Source organism: Phycodurus eques, chromosome 6, assembly GCF_024500275.1.
Source record: "Phycodurus eques isolate BA_2022a chromosome 6, UOR_Pequ_1.1, whole genome shotgun sequence".
Lineage (NCBI taxonomy): Eukaryota > Metazoa > Chordata > Actinopteri > Syngnathiformes > Syngnathidae > Phycodurus > Phycodurus eques.
The window spans coordinates 441,389-455,469 of record NC_084530.1 but is presented as its reverse complement, the minus strand read 5'-3'; the positions used below and the strand labels follow the sequence as shown (position 1 = coordinate 455,469).

The 14,081-nt window shown below is 40.7% G+C and overlaps 1 protein-coding gene across 3 annotated transcripts in view; it reads right to left on the bottom strand.

Annotated features, from left to right (window-relative positions):
• The window catches only part of galnt7 (UDP-N-acetyl-alpha-D-galactosamine: polypeptide N-acetylgalactosaminyltransferase 7), a 123,860-nt gene that overhangs the window by 8,213 nt on the left and 101,566 nt on the right, over positions 1–14,081 (bottom strand). For 2 of the 3 annotated variants that reach the window (XM_061678676.1, XM_061678678.1), the window contains exon 14: positions 166–220. In XM_061678676.1, coding sequence (XP_061534660.1) covers positions 166–220 — 55 coding nt within the window. The remainder of the gene's footprint in view (positions 1–165; positions 221–14,081) is intronic. The other variant, XM_061678679.1, reaches the window with a different exon arrangement.

The window sequence follows — 14,081 nt, the reverse complement described above, 5'->3', positions numbered from 1 at the left end:
GGCACAAGATGGGGACATAGAAGGCAGATTTTTCAACAGAACATTTTGCTCATCTACATCTACTACTGTCAGGTCAGGTCATCCGGACAGAAATGAGAAATAATTTTGTTGCGTCATTAAACAGATTCCAAAGAAGCCAAGTCCAGTACATTGCACAATATTTACCTGTTGGTACATGGGTGAAGCGATGGAGATCCTGAAAGCATAGTGGAAAAAGACACTGAGAAAAAAAGTGGTACATTCTGTCAACAGATGTTTTGCTGTCAATATCTATTAAAAAAATATCTGACCAATATTAATTCGCTTCAAATCATTTTCTTCTTCAAATCAAAACTTTAATCAGATCTTTATACTCTAGTTTAACAGAAAAATAAATGTATCTATGTTGAAATTATAAACAGGGAGAGTAGTAAAAATACTGTCGAACGTTCGTCTACACTACAAATTTATTACAGCTTAACAAGCGTTATTGTCAAATCTAGTCAAATTATGTTCTCCATCTTGTTTTGAGTGTTAAATACTAGCTAACAGATTACTGTGTAAAAGTATTACTTATTTCAAGTAAATCGTACTTTTTGTTCTTATTTAGTCCATATATCTAAGAGTTGATCATTTTATACTTATGTCAAGCAAAGAAAGTTTCCAGATAGTGTTTTGAACAATATCCTTTCTTAAATTAAGAAGTTTCCGACACATTCATTTTTCCCCCCTTAAAATAAGAGTCACTTCCATAGAACTTCAACAAATTAGGATAATTGAAACAGTTCAGCTCCAACTTGCAAAAAGAATGGACAGCTGATGTTAAAACACCTATTATGTAATTATTTTTGTTAACGCAATCAACACAGTCAGTAATACACAAATAAACAAAGGAGGTGAAGGAAAGCCCCAGTGGATAAAGGGCTACACACACCGGTTCAAATGCCAGGTTTATGTGATATACAAAAATGAGACCAAGATAAATTATTTTAAAACTTTTCCCCCCCACAATTAGTTACAACTATAAGTTGTTCCTATAACTCAACTGAAAAAAAACAACAATATTTTAGAGAGGGGAAGTAAAAAAAAGATGAGATGATGTGGTTGCACGAGTGCATATGGCCTCTTTTTACTGAAGATGTGGGTGTGTTCAGAGTTAAGCAATTACATTCAAAGTCATGTTAGTCCCCAAACAACTTCCACCATTTAAAGTGTCTCTGTTTAACCCCAAATAAATTTCAGCGACTCTATTTGGACCCTGCGGTGGATACAAAGTAGGGCTGCACGATATTGGGGAAAAAAATGACTGCGATTCTTTTTAAACCTGCAAGATATATTGCAATGTGAAATAATACAGGATCAGTGTTGTGTAAGTTTATTTTCTATGCAAACTAGTTCAAAGTTCAGTTCACCGTTCCAAAAATGTTTTTTTGTTTTTTTTCTCTCAATACTGTATGTTGCTGACGGGCCATTACCTTCAAAATACTGGCATTTTATTTCCCATTGTTCCCACCCATTCAATCCACACTAGTAGTCAGCTGTCCTTAGTATGGAAACAAAAACACACAACACAGTATCACAGGAACAATGGTGAAATGACATAGATAACTTTGCATTCCCAGCAGCTCTAGCTGACTATATTAACAAAATATTTTATCTTATCTACTCTAACATTACAAAACAAAATACATTCCATATAACCACAGTGCGATTGTACAGTGTTTTAAGCATTCTGATACAAATAATACTTTTTTGAGTAATCCATTTTTACAACTATGTATTGTATTACAAAAGAAACAAGGACCATATTCGCTCCCATTTACGCAGTGTCCATAAACACAACTCACACACTCAAGCAGCAGCGGCATGCCTGCCAACAGCAGCTTCATTCTGAAGAGCGAAATACAACCCCAATTCCAATAAAGTTGGGACGCTGTGTTAAACATAAATCAAAACACAATACAATGATTTGCAAATCATGTTCAATCTATATTGAATAGAATACACTACAAAGACAAGGTATTTCATGTTCAAACTGATCAACTTGATTGTTTTTAGCAAATAATCATTAACTTGGAATTGTATGGCTGCAACACATTCCAAAAGAGCTGGGACAGGTGGCAGAAAAGACCGAGAAAGTTGAGGAATGCTCATCAAACACCTTTTGGGAACATCCCACAGGTGAACAAGCTCATTGGGAACAGGCGGGGGCCATGATTGGGTATAAAAGGAGCTTCCCTGAATTGCTCAGTCGTTCACAAGCAAAGATGATGCTGATTCTGATTGACGTATAGCAGAAGCAAGAGGTTCGATGAATCTTGCAAATAGCATTGGTGAGAGTGGACATCTTTGCTTGGTTCCACTTTGTAAAGTAAAACTTTGTGATGTGATCCGATTCGTCGTGATTGTCACTTTTGGTTACTTGTATAATGTTGCTGTCCAATATATAAATGAGTGCCCGAAGCCAAATTTGCGAAGTACTGCAAACAGGAAAGCCCAATTAACTTTATCGAAAGCTTTCTCTGCGTCAAGTGACATGATGATTGCATTTAGATTTGTACACTGTGACATGCTAATAAGATTTACTGGACGTCTGACGTTATTTGTGGAACTTCTACCTTTAATGAAGCCTGTCTGCTCATAGTGGATTATCGACGGGAGTACCTTTTCAAATCTCGCTGCGAGCGCTTTCAAGATAATCTTGATATCTACATTAATCAGTGATAAGGGCCGATAATTAGCCGGGAGAGCGGGCTCTTTGCCTGACTTTAGTAATAATTTAATTGAAGCTGTGTTCATATGGCTACTTATATGACCTTTATCGTTTATCTCCTTGACTGTTCTGAAAAAGAGAGGCGCTAGTATTGGCCAAAAATGTTTAATGAATTCGACGGAGGCGCTCGTCCCGATAGCATATTTTTTAAATGCATTGTGTAATTCTGTGATGGTTAAAGGAACATCAAGACTGTCTTTAATTCCTGTATTTAATTGAGGATGTTTAGATCCTTAATATAAGTTTCAATTTCTTTTTGGTCTGGGTTGTTTGAAGATGTGTATAAGATGCTATAATAATTGTAAAATATTTCATTTATTTCTAGTGGTGACTGTGTACAGTTGCCGTTTGAATCTTGAATGGCTGTAATTAATGACTTTTCTTTATTGCGCTGAAGTTGGTTTGCAAGAAATTTGCCTGATTTATTATTGTACTCAAAGTTAGTGTATCTTAACTGTTGTAGAAAATATGTTCTTTTTGATAAGATGATGTCTAATTGATGTTTTGCCTATTGAAGTTGGTTTCTAAGCGTATCTGTCGGATTAATTGCATATCTTCTGTGAGGTGTTTAATTTTTTCCTCAATTTCATTTTCTAATGTTTGTTCTTGTACGAAGAGTATGAGATGATTTGACCTCTTTCCCGGTTTCCCACAGCAGAGATGGATATGGTTGGGGAGTCGTTGAATTTCAAAGACTCGTCCCATTCCTTCCTCACGAAAGAATCAAAGTCTGAGTCCTTCAATAGGGACGTGTTAAAGCGCCATGTAGGTTGGGGTTCCAGATTTGACAACATTTTTACATTGAGAGAAATTGGTGTGTGGTCACTGATGATGATTGGATGTATTTTGGAGGTAATTCTTTGAGCTGCCGAATTGTTCGAGAGAACAAAATCTTGAGAAAGAACGGTCAACCGACGACAAAAATGTGTATTCTCTTTTTGTACATTCTTCAGCCTCATTGTTTCAACTTTACAGGTCCAGCTGCGCGACTTTGAGAACTGTTCGTCTTGATTTGAAGCCAAACATTACGAAATGTTGTATTGAACAATAAGCAGTGGATCTGTCAAGACTAAAGTTTAAATAATTATTCTATATGCTTGATCTATGACTAAGAGAACAAAGTTGGGAGTACTTTACATCAATATATGAGTTTTAAACCATTTTTATGGCTAAATTGTAGACCAAAATTCAAATCGATGGGCGTGGTTTTCTCCAGTTTCCGTCTCTTAGACACACCTGCTGGGTATTTAACCTTTGACTCAGTCCTCTTCCTGCTCTTGCTTCTGCTCTTGGCCAACAGCTTGACTCCGTCCTCTTTCTGCTCTTGGCTAACAGCTCTCCAGCTACGGGGCGGCCTTCGCCACCCCTTTGTTTTCTGTTGACACCACGTGCGCAAGTGACCACCGGACAAAGACGGCGGTGCTTTCCCGTCGGCTTTGATCGTTTTTCTCAGCCTGATTTGTTGGGGGAGCCACCCCTGGAAGCACTCCGTACCGGTCAGGCCCGCAATTGAGAGCAAACGCGGGGCCCACCACATGTTCAACGACAGGAAAAGTTACGAGCACACCCAAACAGGACAACTTTCTTTTTGCATCGTTTTTTTTGTTTTCTTTTTCCCCCATCCTTTTTGCTCATGTGAAGCTTTCTTTTTTCTCCTGAGATGCTCAGGAGACAGACCACCCCAAAGACCCACGGATCTATCGTCATGAGTAGCACAACAATCCTTGCCAGAATGTAACAAAATGAGTCCCTACTAATTTTGGGGTAAAATACCAGGTTCACACAAATCCCAACTTTGCTCTCTCTCATTATGACTCACTCTTTAAACGCTCACATTTTCATTTCTAGCCCAGCAACACACAGTTTCCTATTTCCCCTTTCGTATGCCTATTTTTCTTTCACCATTATTTGTGTTTCCTTTTTGTCGTTAGATCCCTCCGTATTGTTTCCCTGTAGATTTCCCTTAAGATATAGTTAAATTTTCTAGAATATTCAACTTCTTGTTGTGTTTTGTGTGTGTTTTGAGTTAATCATAAACCTCTGGAATTGAGGACTCATATTTCATAAATGTAGCAGCCTTCTAGATTATGATACTTGATATTCGTCCCTTTTGCCTAAAAAAAGAGATGCGGTGCCCCCTTTTCAAGACAAAAATAGTTCAAACTGAAAAACTTCATTTTTAGCAAATTATCATGAACTTAGAATTTTATGGCTGCCACACGTACCAAAAAGCTGGGACAGGTGGCAAAAAAGACTGAGAAAGTTGAGGAATGCTCATCAAACACCTGTTTGGAACATCCCACAGGTGAACAGGCTCATTGGGAACAGGTGGGTGCCATGATTGGGTATAAAAGGAGCTTCCCTGAATTGCTCAGTCATTCACAAGCAAAGATGGGGCGAGGTTCACCTCTTTGTGAACAAGTGCGTGAGAAAATAGTCGAACAGTTTAAGGACAATGTTCCTCAACGTACAATTCCAAGGAATTCAGGGATTTCATCATCTACGGTCAATAATATCATCAAAAGGTTCAGAGAATCTGGAGAAATCACTACATGTAAGCGGCAAGTCTGAAAACCAACATTGAATGCCCTTGACCTTCGATCCTTTAGGCGGCACTGCATCAAAAACCGACATCAATGTGTAAAGGATATCACCACATGGGCTCAGGAACATTTCAGAAAACCAATGTCAGTAAATACAGTTCGGCGCTACATCTGTAAGTGCAACTTGAAACTCTATTATGCAAAGCAAGTCATTTATCAAAAACACCCAGAAACGCCACCGGCTTCTCTGGGCCCGAGCTCATCTAAGATGGACTGATGCAAAGTGGAAAAGTGTTCTGTGGTCCGACGAGTCCACATTTCAAATTGTTTTTGGAAATTGTGGACGTTGTGTCCTCCGGGCCAAAGAGGAAAAGAACCATCCGGACTGTTATGGACGCAAATCTGTGATGGTATGAGGCTGTGTTAGTGCCAATGGTATGGGTAACTTACACATCTGTGAAGGCACCATTAATGCTGAAAAAGGTACATACAGGTTTTGGAGAAACATATGCTGCCATCCAAGCAACATCTTTTTCATGGACGCCCCTGCTTATTTCAGCAAGACAATGCCAAACCACATTCAGCACGTGTTACAACAGCGTGGCTTCGTAGTAAAAGAGTGCGGGTGCTAGACTGGCCTCCCTGCAGTCCAGACCTGTCTCCCATTGAAAATGTGTGCCGCATTATGAAGCGTAAAATACAACAACGGAGACCCCGGACTGTTGAACAGCTGAAGCTTGCAAATCAAGCAAGAATGGGAATTCATTCCACCTACAAAGCTTCAACAATTAGTGTCCTCAGTTCCCAAACATTTAGTGAATGTTGTTAAAAGAAAAGGTGATGTAACACAGTGGTAAACATGACCCTGTCCCAGCTTTTTTGGAACGTGTTGCAGCTATAAAATTCTAAGTTAATGATTATTTGCTAAAAACAATAAAGTTTATCCGTTGGAACATTAAATAGCTTGTCTTTGTAGTGTATTCAATTAAATATAGGTTGAACATGATTTGCAAATCATCGTATTCTGTTTTTATTTATGTTTAACACAACGTCCCAACTTCATTGGAATCGGGGTTGTATATTAGTCAAATAAAAATTGTATTAATTTAGGAGAAAAGAATAAGCCGGAAGCGACACTTGCGTTACTTCCGGTTTACCGTAATTTTAAGTTTAATTGTTAAAATCAAATTAATATGTCTCGTAAAGGGGACCCACGTCACTTTTTATAGGTATAAAATTGAGGGAAAGTTAAGAAAAACGTTTTTATCAGTCTCGTAATCTGAAGGTTGTGATACTATGAGATTTTTAGTTCTAGATAACAGAGGCTTACTTAAACTCAGAACACACACAAAATACAACCAAGAGTGAAATTTGATGGTATATTTAATGACATCGACATGGGATCTAGAGGGAAACACACAAAGGGAAACGAAAGAAAACGAAAGAAAATAACACGAATAATGATAAAAAGACGAAAAGTAGGTCTACGAAAAGGGAAATAGGACATCGTGTGTTGGACTTAAGTTGGAACCGTGAGCGTTTGCCTCGTCCAGTGCGGACGAGAGAGAGAGAGAGAGAGGACAAAGTTGAGATTTTGTCTGAAGCTAGTAATTTCCCCGAAATTATTAGCCACTACTATTGTACATTCTGGCAAAGGTTTTGCCGTGTCTACTCTCGACCGTAAGCTCAAGATGGTGGGTGGTTGTCTCTCTCTGGAAGTGGCTCAGGAAGCAAGGTGACAGGTTAGGTTGCAGAAGAAAAAGACAAAGCAAAATAAAAAAAATAAAATAAATAAAGCAAAATAAAAGAGGTGGGAGAAGAAAAATGGTTGATCGTCACGCCTTCTTGGGAGAACAGGACCGTCTCTCTTCCTGCCTTTTTTGTGGCTCTCTGGCAATTTCAGCGCGATCACGCTTGGCTGGGAGCGTACTTGGCGCACATTGAGGCTGGGAAGCATAGTCTCCATTCTGAGGCTCGCGGTTACCGAGCCGTGTGCCCGCACAAAAGAAAAAGGCAGGGGGGAGGGGTGGCTGAAGCCAGCCCGCCTGGCGAGCTGCCAGCAAGACAAGAGGCTAGGAAAAACAAAACACAAGCGCCAGGGTTAAGTACCACAGGGGCGTGTCGAAGAAGGACGGAGAAGACCACATCCACCTGCCTGAATCTTGTCTCCAAATTTGATCAAATGCGTTTAAAATCATATATTAATATAAAATAACCTCAACTTGGTACTCTCTTTTCTCACAGGTCAAGCACATAGAATGTTTATACTTTAGTTTTGACAAATCACCTGCTTATGATTCAAATCACATTTCATGCGGCTTGGAGTCAAATCCAAGACAAACAATTCTCCAACTCTCACAGCTGCGTTTGTAAAGTTGACACAATGACACAGACATCAAGGCATACATTTGGAATAATTCTGGAGAGTTCGTGAAATATCAAAACAGACATTTTTCCTTGGTTAAACATCAAATGAGAGTCCGCCCAGTCGACATTGCATTTCCTCTCGAAAGCCTGCGGGTGGCACCTTGCATGCACGTTTGGATATGAAGCAAATAGTTTGTTGCTGTATTTGCATTCCATCGTCGATCGGTCCCTTTTGGACTGTTGTGAGTTCAAACGAAGAAAGGACGCTTTGATGACTGTAAACCAAGATTTCGAGGAGACCTGCTAATTACTTTAGGGTCCAAAGCATCTCCTTGGGGGCAGTCTCACAGCAGGGCCATTTGGAAGACTGCAGTTTGTCAAACCGTGGGGAGCCACTGTGTCACCTCCGTTTGCGGGGAGCATGTCCGCTACAGTATTAATATTTCGTCAAAACTCACAGAGCTAACCTTTCTAAATTACACTCCACTTCTGGAAAAATCTCAGCTGACTGAAGATGCTGGAATAACTTGCCGATATCACTACTGGGAAGAATAGCCACAATAAAAATGAATCCTTACCTCAAACACATTATTTATTCTCTATGATTCCATTTAAGCCCACATTTAAATGGATTGAAAGGTGGGTTACTGCCGTCATAAATTTTCTTCAAAAAATAAGTAGAGTTAGTTTATCCACTCTTCCGAAAAGTAAACAGGAAGGAGGCCTAAATGCTTCCAACTTTAAACACTATTATTTTGCTAACCAATTACAATACCTAATCAAACTGATGCACCACAGTGAGGAGCATCATTCTTGGCTAGAATTGGAACAGCTATACTGCAACAACATCAAACTCACTTATTTCACCAAGTCTTAAATACCATAAATGTTTCAAGAACCCAATAATCACATCCACCTTCACGGCTTGGTGGAAAGGTTTAGAAACTACAGGATTACAATTAGCGCCCAGTATGCTCTCTCACATATGGCAAAATCCAGATTTCAAAATTAACAATATACCCTGAACTCCTCTCCCACAAGCTTCTCCAGCTCAGAGGCTCGCCTGCCATCTGCCAGTGGATTTACAGCTTCCTGACGGGCAGGACACAGCAGGTGAGGCTGGGGGACACCACCTCATCTACACGCACCACCAGCACTGGGGCGCCCCAAGGTAGTGTGAGGTTGTGTCCTCTCTCCAGTGCTCTTCTCTCTCTACACGAACGACTGCACCTCAACGCACCCGGCTGTCAGACTCCTGAAGTTTTCAGACAACACCACACGTCATCGGTCTCATCAAACTCCGACTGCAACGGACAATCAAAACTGCTGAAAAGATTGTCCGTACCCCCCTCTGCACACCTTGAGGACTTGCACGCTGCCTGAACTAAGACAAGATCATGCAAAATCCTATTGGACCCTCCATATCCTGGTCACCACCTCTTCCAGCTCCTTCCCTCCGGTAGGCGCTATCGAACAATGCAAACTAAAACAAACAGACATTCCAACAGCTTCTTCCCTCTTGCCATTAACTTCTTAAACAGTTAACTTACAATTCCGTTGTAAATGCTGCCAATTTTTGTCTTGAGATTATTGTCACATTTCTGTCAGACCAATTATACTTTACTCGTGTACTCACTGTGGTAGTCTCGCCACTCTGCACTATTTTCATATCTGTTGTTGACCAATACTGGCCACTCATGTGCTTCAGTAGCATCTGCACTATTTGCACAATTGACATTGTCCTAGATTATCACAGTACTAGTCACTTTAAACTGCATACATTTTCTTGAAGTCTTGGTGCCCTTTGCACAATGGTCATTGCACTGGACTATTGTTTTAGTAGTAATTTCAAACATAAATAAATTGTACCGGAATTTACCACATGACTGGTAACCTTTTATTGCTCAGTGACTGTCTTTATGTCTCAAAAGTATTCTCAGTCAATTGACTGCAAGTTGTCTTACTCAAGCAGCTCCAACTACCATAGACAAATTCCTTGTGTGTGTTTGACATACTTGACAAATAAAGATGATTCTGATTATTTTAGCACATGGGAACAACATGGAATTGACCATCTACAACAACTATTTAATGATAATATTTTTAGGACACGGGATGAACTGTTCCAAGAATACCAAACAACAGGCGGAAACTTTCTTCAACACAATAAATTAAAAGACACTACAGAGCACCCTCAAACTGCCGGAGTTTGTTAAGCAAATAGTGAAGCTTCCGCAAAGGAAAATAAATCTCTCAAAGGTTTATGAATTAATTTCATGCACTAAATCAATGTACTTACCAATCACTAAATGGGAAGAAGACCTTTCTATGTCTCTACGCACCCCCAAAGTTGACCTCAAAATTCTGGAAAATCCTTCTACCAATGTACATGCATATTTACAATGCATGATTCTGCTTCTATCCATATGAACAAAACATGAAGTATTATCTTTATTTTGCAAGTTTTTCCAAATAATCATTCTGAAGTTAAGCACTTTATTTGAACATATAATACTTTCTTTTCATTTACTTGCTCTTATTTTGAAATTCACAGCCCGACTTTCATAAATGAAAACACACAGTTGTGCTCATATGTTTGATTACCCAGGCAGAATTTGTAAGACGGGTAAAATTCTTTAAAGAACACACGAAGGGCCATGCAAAACACATATAATTTTAATGGGATTCAAATTAAACTGTCAAGCATTTCAGAAAAACTATCATCAAACAAAACATAACCATAAAGACATTTATGATGGTTGCTGTTCAGTCATCAGTCGTATTTAAAAAAATATATATATTTCAGAAAGTCTGCCAGGGTATATAAACTTATGAGCACACCTGTACATATATGCAGTCATACGGACCCCTGTCAAATTGGAATAAAAGTGTAGGCTCCACCTTTTTCATAACCTCCCAGTGGGGTTGGTATATTAGAATGAAAGTGTACACTTTTCTCGTAACCTCTAGGTGGTGGTGGCACATTGGAATGAAAGTGTACAGCTCTTTCATAACCACTATATATATATATATATATATATATATATATATATATATATATATATATATATAAAATGGGAAAGTGTTTTTTTCATTTTCCCATATATTTCCCATATATATACGCATAATTGATTCTTGACATTTTTTGGGGGCAGAAAATGCACATGATACACGAGAAACTATGGTACTTGTCGGGTTAGCTACCGCTAAGAAAACAATTCTATTAAACTGGAAAAACAAACACGCTTTTAACATCAATCAACTGGCTATATCTCGTCATAGAATATATTGCGTAAGTGTTGACTGGTGCCAGTAGTGTGCTGGATAGATGGAAATAATACTTTGAGGAGCTGATGAATGAGGAAAATGTGAGAGAAAGAAGAGTAAAGGAGCTAAGTGTGGTGGACCAGGAAGTGGCAATGATTAGTAAAGGGGAAGTTAGAAAGCCATGAAAGAGGATGAAAAATGGAGAGGCAGTGGTCCTGATGACATTCCTCTGGAGGTATGGAAGAATCTCGGCGAGGTGGCTGTGGAGTTTTTGACCAGCTTGTTCAATAGAATTCTAGCGTGTGAGAAGATGCCTGAAGAATGGAGGAAAAGTGTGCTGGTGCCCATTTTTAAGAACAAGGGTGATGAGCAGGGCTGTGGGAACTACAGAGGAATAAAGTTGATGAGCCACACAATGAAGGTATGGGAAAGAGTAGTGGAGGCTAGACTCAGGACAGAAGTGAGTATTTGCGTGCAACAGTACGGTTTCATGCCTAGAAAGAGTACCACAGATGCATTATTTGCATTGAGGATGTTGATGGAAAAGTACTGAGAGGGTCAGAAGAAGCTACATTGTGTCTTTGTGGATCTAGAGAAATCATATGACAGAGTACCCAGAGAGGAACTGTGGTGCTGGACCACCACCAAGTCTCCTTCTCACCTTTCCTGCCAGAAGATACACCAAGTACTCTCCTGCCTGCCACTCTGATCACCTTGGCTGCAGTGGTCCAGTCTTCTGGAAGCTACTCCCGTCCACAGAGAGCTTGTCTCACCTTTTCCCGAAAAGCTGCACAACACTCGTCCTGTCTCAGCTTCCACCACATGGTTCTCTTCTCTGCCTGTCTTCCTAATCTTCCTACCCACCACCAGAGTCATCTTACACACCACCATCCTATGCTGTCTAGCTACACTCTCCCCTACCACTACCTTACAGTTGGTAACCTCCTTCAGATTACATCGTCTGCACAAGATGTAATACACCTGCGTTTTATACCTCCGCTCTTGTAGGTCACCCTATATTCGTTCCTCTTCTGGAAAAAAGTGTTCACTACAGCCATTTGCATCCTTGTTGCAAAGTCTACCACCATCTGTCCCTCCAAGTTCCTTTCCTGGATGCCGTACTTACCCATCACTTCTTCATCACCCCTATTACCTTCACCAACATGTCCATTACAATCTGCACCAATTACGACTCTCTCTCTGTCTGGGACGTTCAGAACTACTTCTACTACAAAACTACAAAACACCCTCAATTTCAAGTTTCAGCCTCATCACTCGATCTGATAATCTTTTCACCTCCAAGACATTCTTAGCCAACTCTTCTTTTAAAATAACCCCGACTCCATTTCTCTTCCCATCTACACCATGGTAAAATAATTTAAACCCTGCCCCTAAACTTCTAGCCTTACTGCCTTTCCACCTGGTCTCCTGTAATATATCAACCTTTCTTCTCATTATGTCAACCAACTCCCGATATTTTCCTGTCATAGTCCCAACATTCAAAGTTCCCACATTCAGTTCTAGGCTCTGTGCTTTCCTCTTCTCTTTCTGCCGATAAACCCGCTTTCCGCCTCTTCTTCTTCTTTGACTTCAACCCACAGTAGCTGAATTTCCAACGGCGCCCTGCAGGTTGACGGCGCAGGTGGCGGACGTTGTTAACCCACGACTGATCCGGTATGGAATTGTTTGGATGAATGCTCATATTTGTTTGGCAAAGTTTTAAGCCGGATGTGCTTCCTGATGCAACCCTCTGCATTTATCCGGGCTTTGGACCGGCCTACAGTTTGCACTGACTTCTGCCCCCCATAGGGCTGCATTTAAATATCCACAATAATACTAAGAAACCACAGCGGTAGCTTAAAAACTCCACTGTGATACAGTAAAACTGTTCTGGCATGAAAGGGATACAGATCCTCCATTCTGCTTGACCTAACAACCGAACAGGACAAAAAAAAAGGTAGGCGTGATCAAACAATGCAAACTAAAACGGGTAAGCCACATTTTAGTTTGCATTGCAAGCCACAAAGGTTCATAGCTGAGGAGGTTGGCTGTTCACAGAATGCTGTGTCCAACAATATCAATGGAAAGTCTAGTGGGTTTCAGCGGATTATCAAACAGAGAAGATGCAAGAATCTAGCAGAGATCCAGAAAGAGTGGAATGAGGTGGGAGTCACAGCTTCAAAAACCACCACATTCAGACGCATCCGGGAGATGGGCTACAACTGTCGGCTTCCTCGGGTCAAGCCACTTCTGAGCCTGAGCCAACGTAGGAAGCGTCTCAACTGGACTGTTGGCCAGTGGTCCAAGGTCCTCTTTTGTGATAAAGGTGTCCCTTTCATTCTGGAATCAAGGTTCTCGGGTTTGGAGGAAGACTGGTGAAGAACAGAACCCAAGCTGCTTGAGCTCCAGTGTGAAATATCCACAGTCTGTCATGATTTGGGGTGCAATGTCCAGTGCAGGTGTTGGTAAACTTTGCTTTCTTAAATCCAAGGTCACCCAAGAGTCTACCAGAATGTTTTAGAGGACTTCATGATTCCTTCTGCTGAGGATCTGTATGTAGATGCAGATTTCATCTTCCAACACCAAAACCTGGTTTGATGTCCATGCCATTACAGTGCTTGACTGGTCAGCCAACTCGCCGGTTCTAAACCCCATTGAGAATCTAAGGGGTATTATCAAGAGGAAAATGAGGGGCACCAGACCCAAAAACAAAGAACAACTGACAGCAAGCATCAAGGAAATCTGGGCTTCCAGAACTCCCAGGCAATGCCATAGGCTGATTGCCTCAATGCTGTGATTAAAGCAAAGGGATTCCTAACCAAGTATTGAAGATTAACATCCATCCATCCATCCATCCATCTTCTGAGCCGCTTATCTACACTATGGTCGCGGGAGCGCTGGAGCCTATCCCAGCTATCAACGGGCAGGAGGCAGGGTACACCCTGAACTGGTTGCCAGCCAATCGCAGGGCACATTTAAACAAACAACCATTCGCACTCACATTCACACCTCCGGGCAATTTAGAGTCTTCAATTAACCTACCATGCATGTTTTTAGGATGTGGGAGGAAACCGGAGTGCCCGGAGAAAACCCACGCAAGCATGAGGAGAACATGCAAACTCCACACAGGCGGGGCCGGGGATTGAACCCCG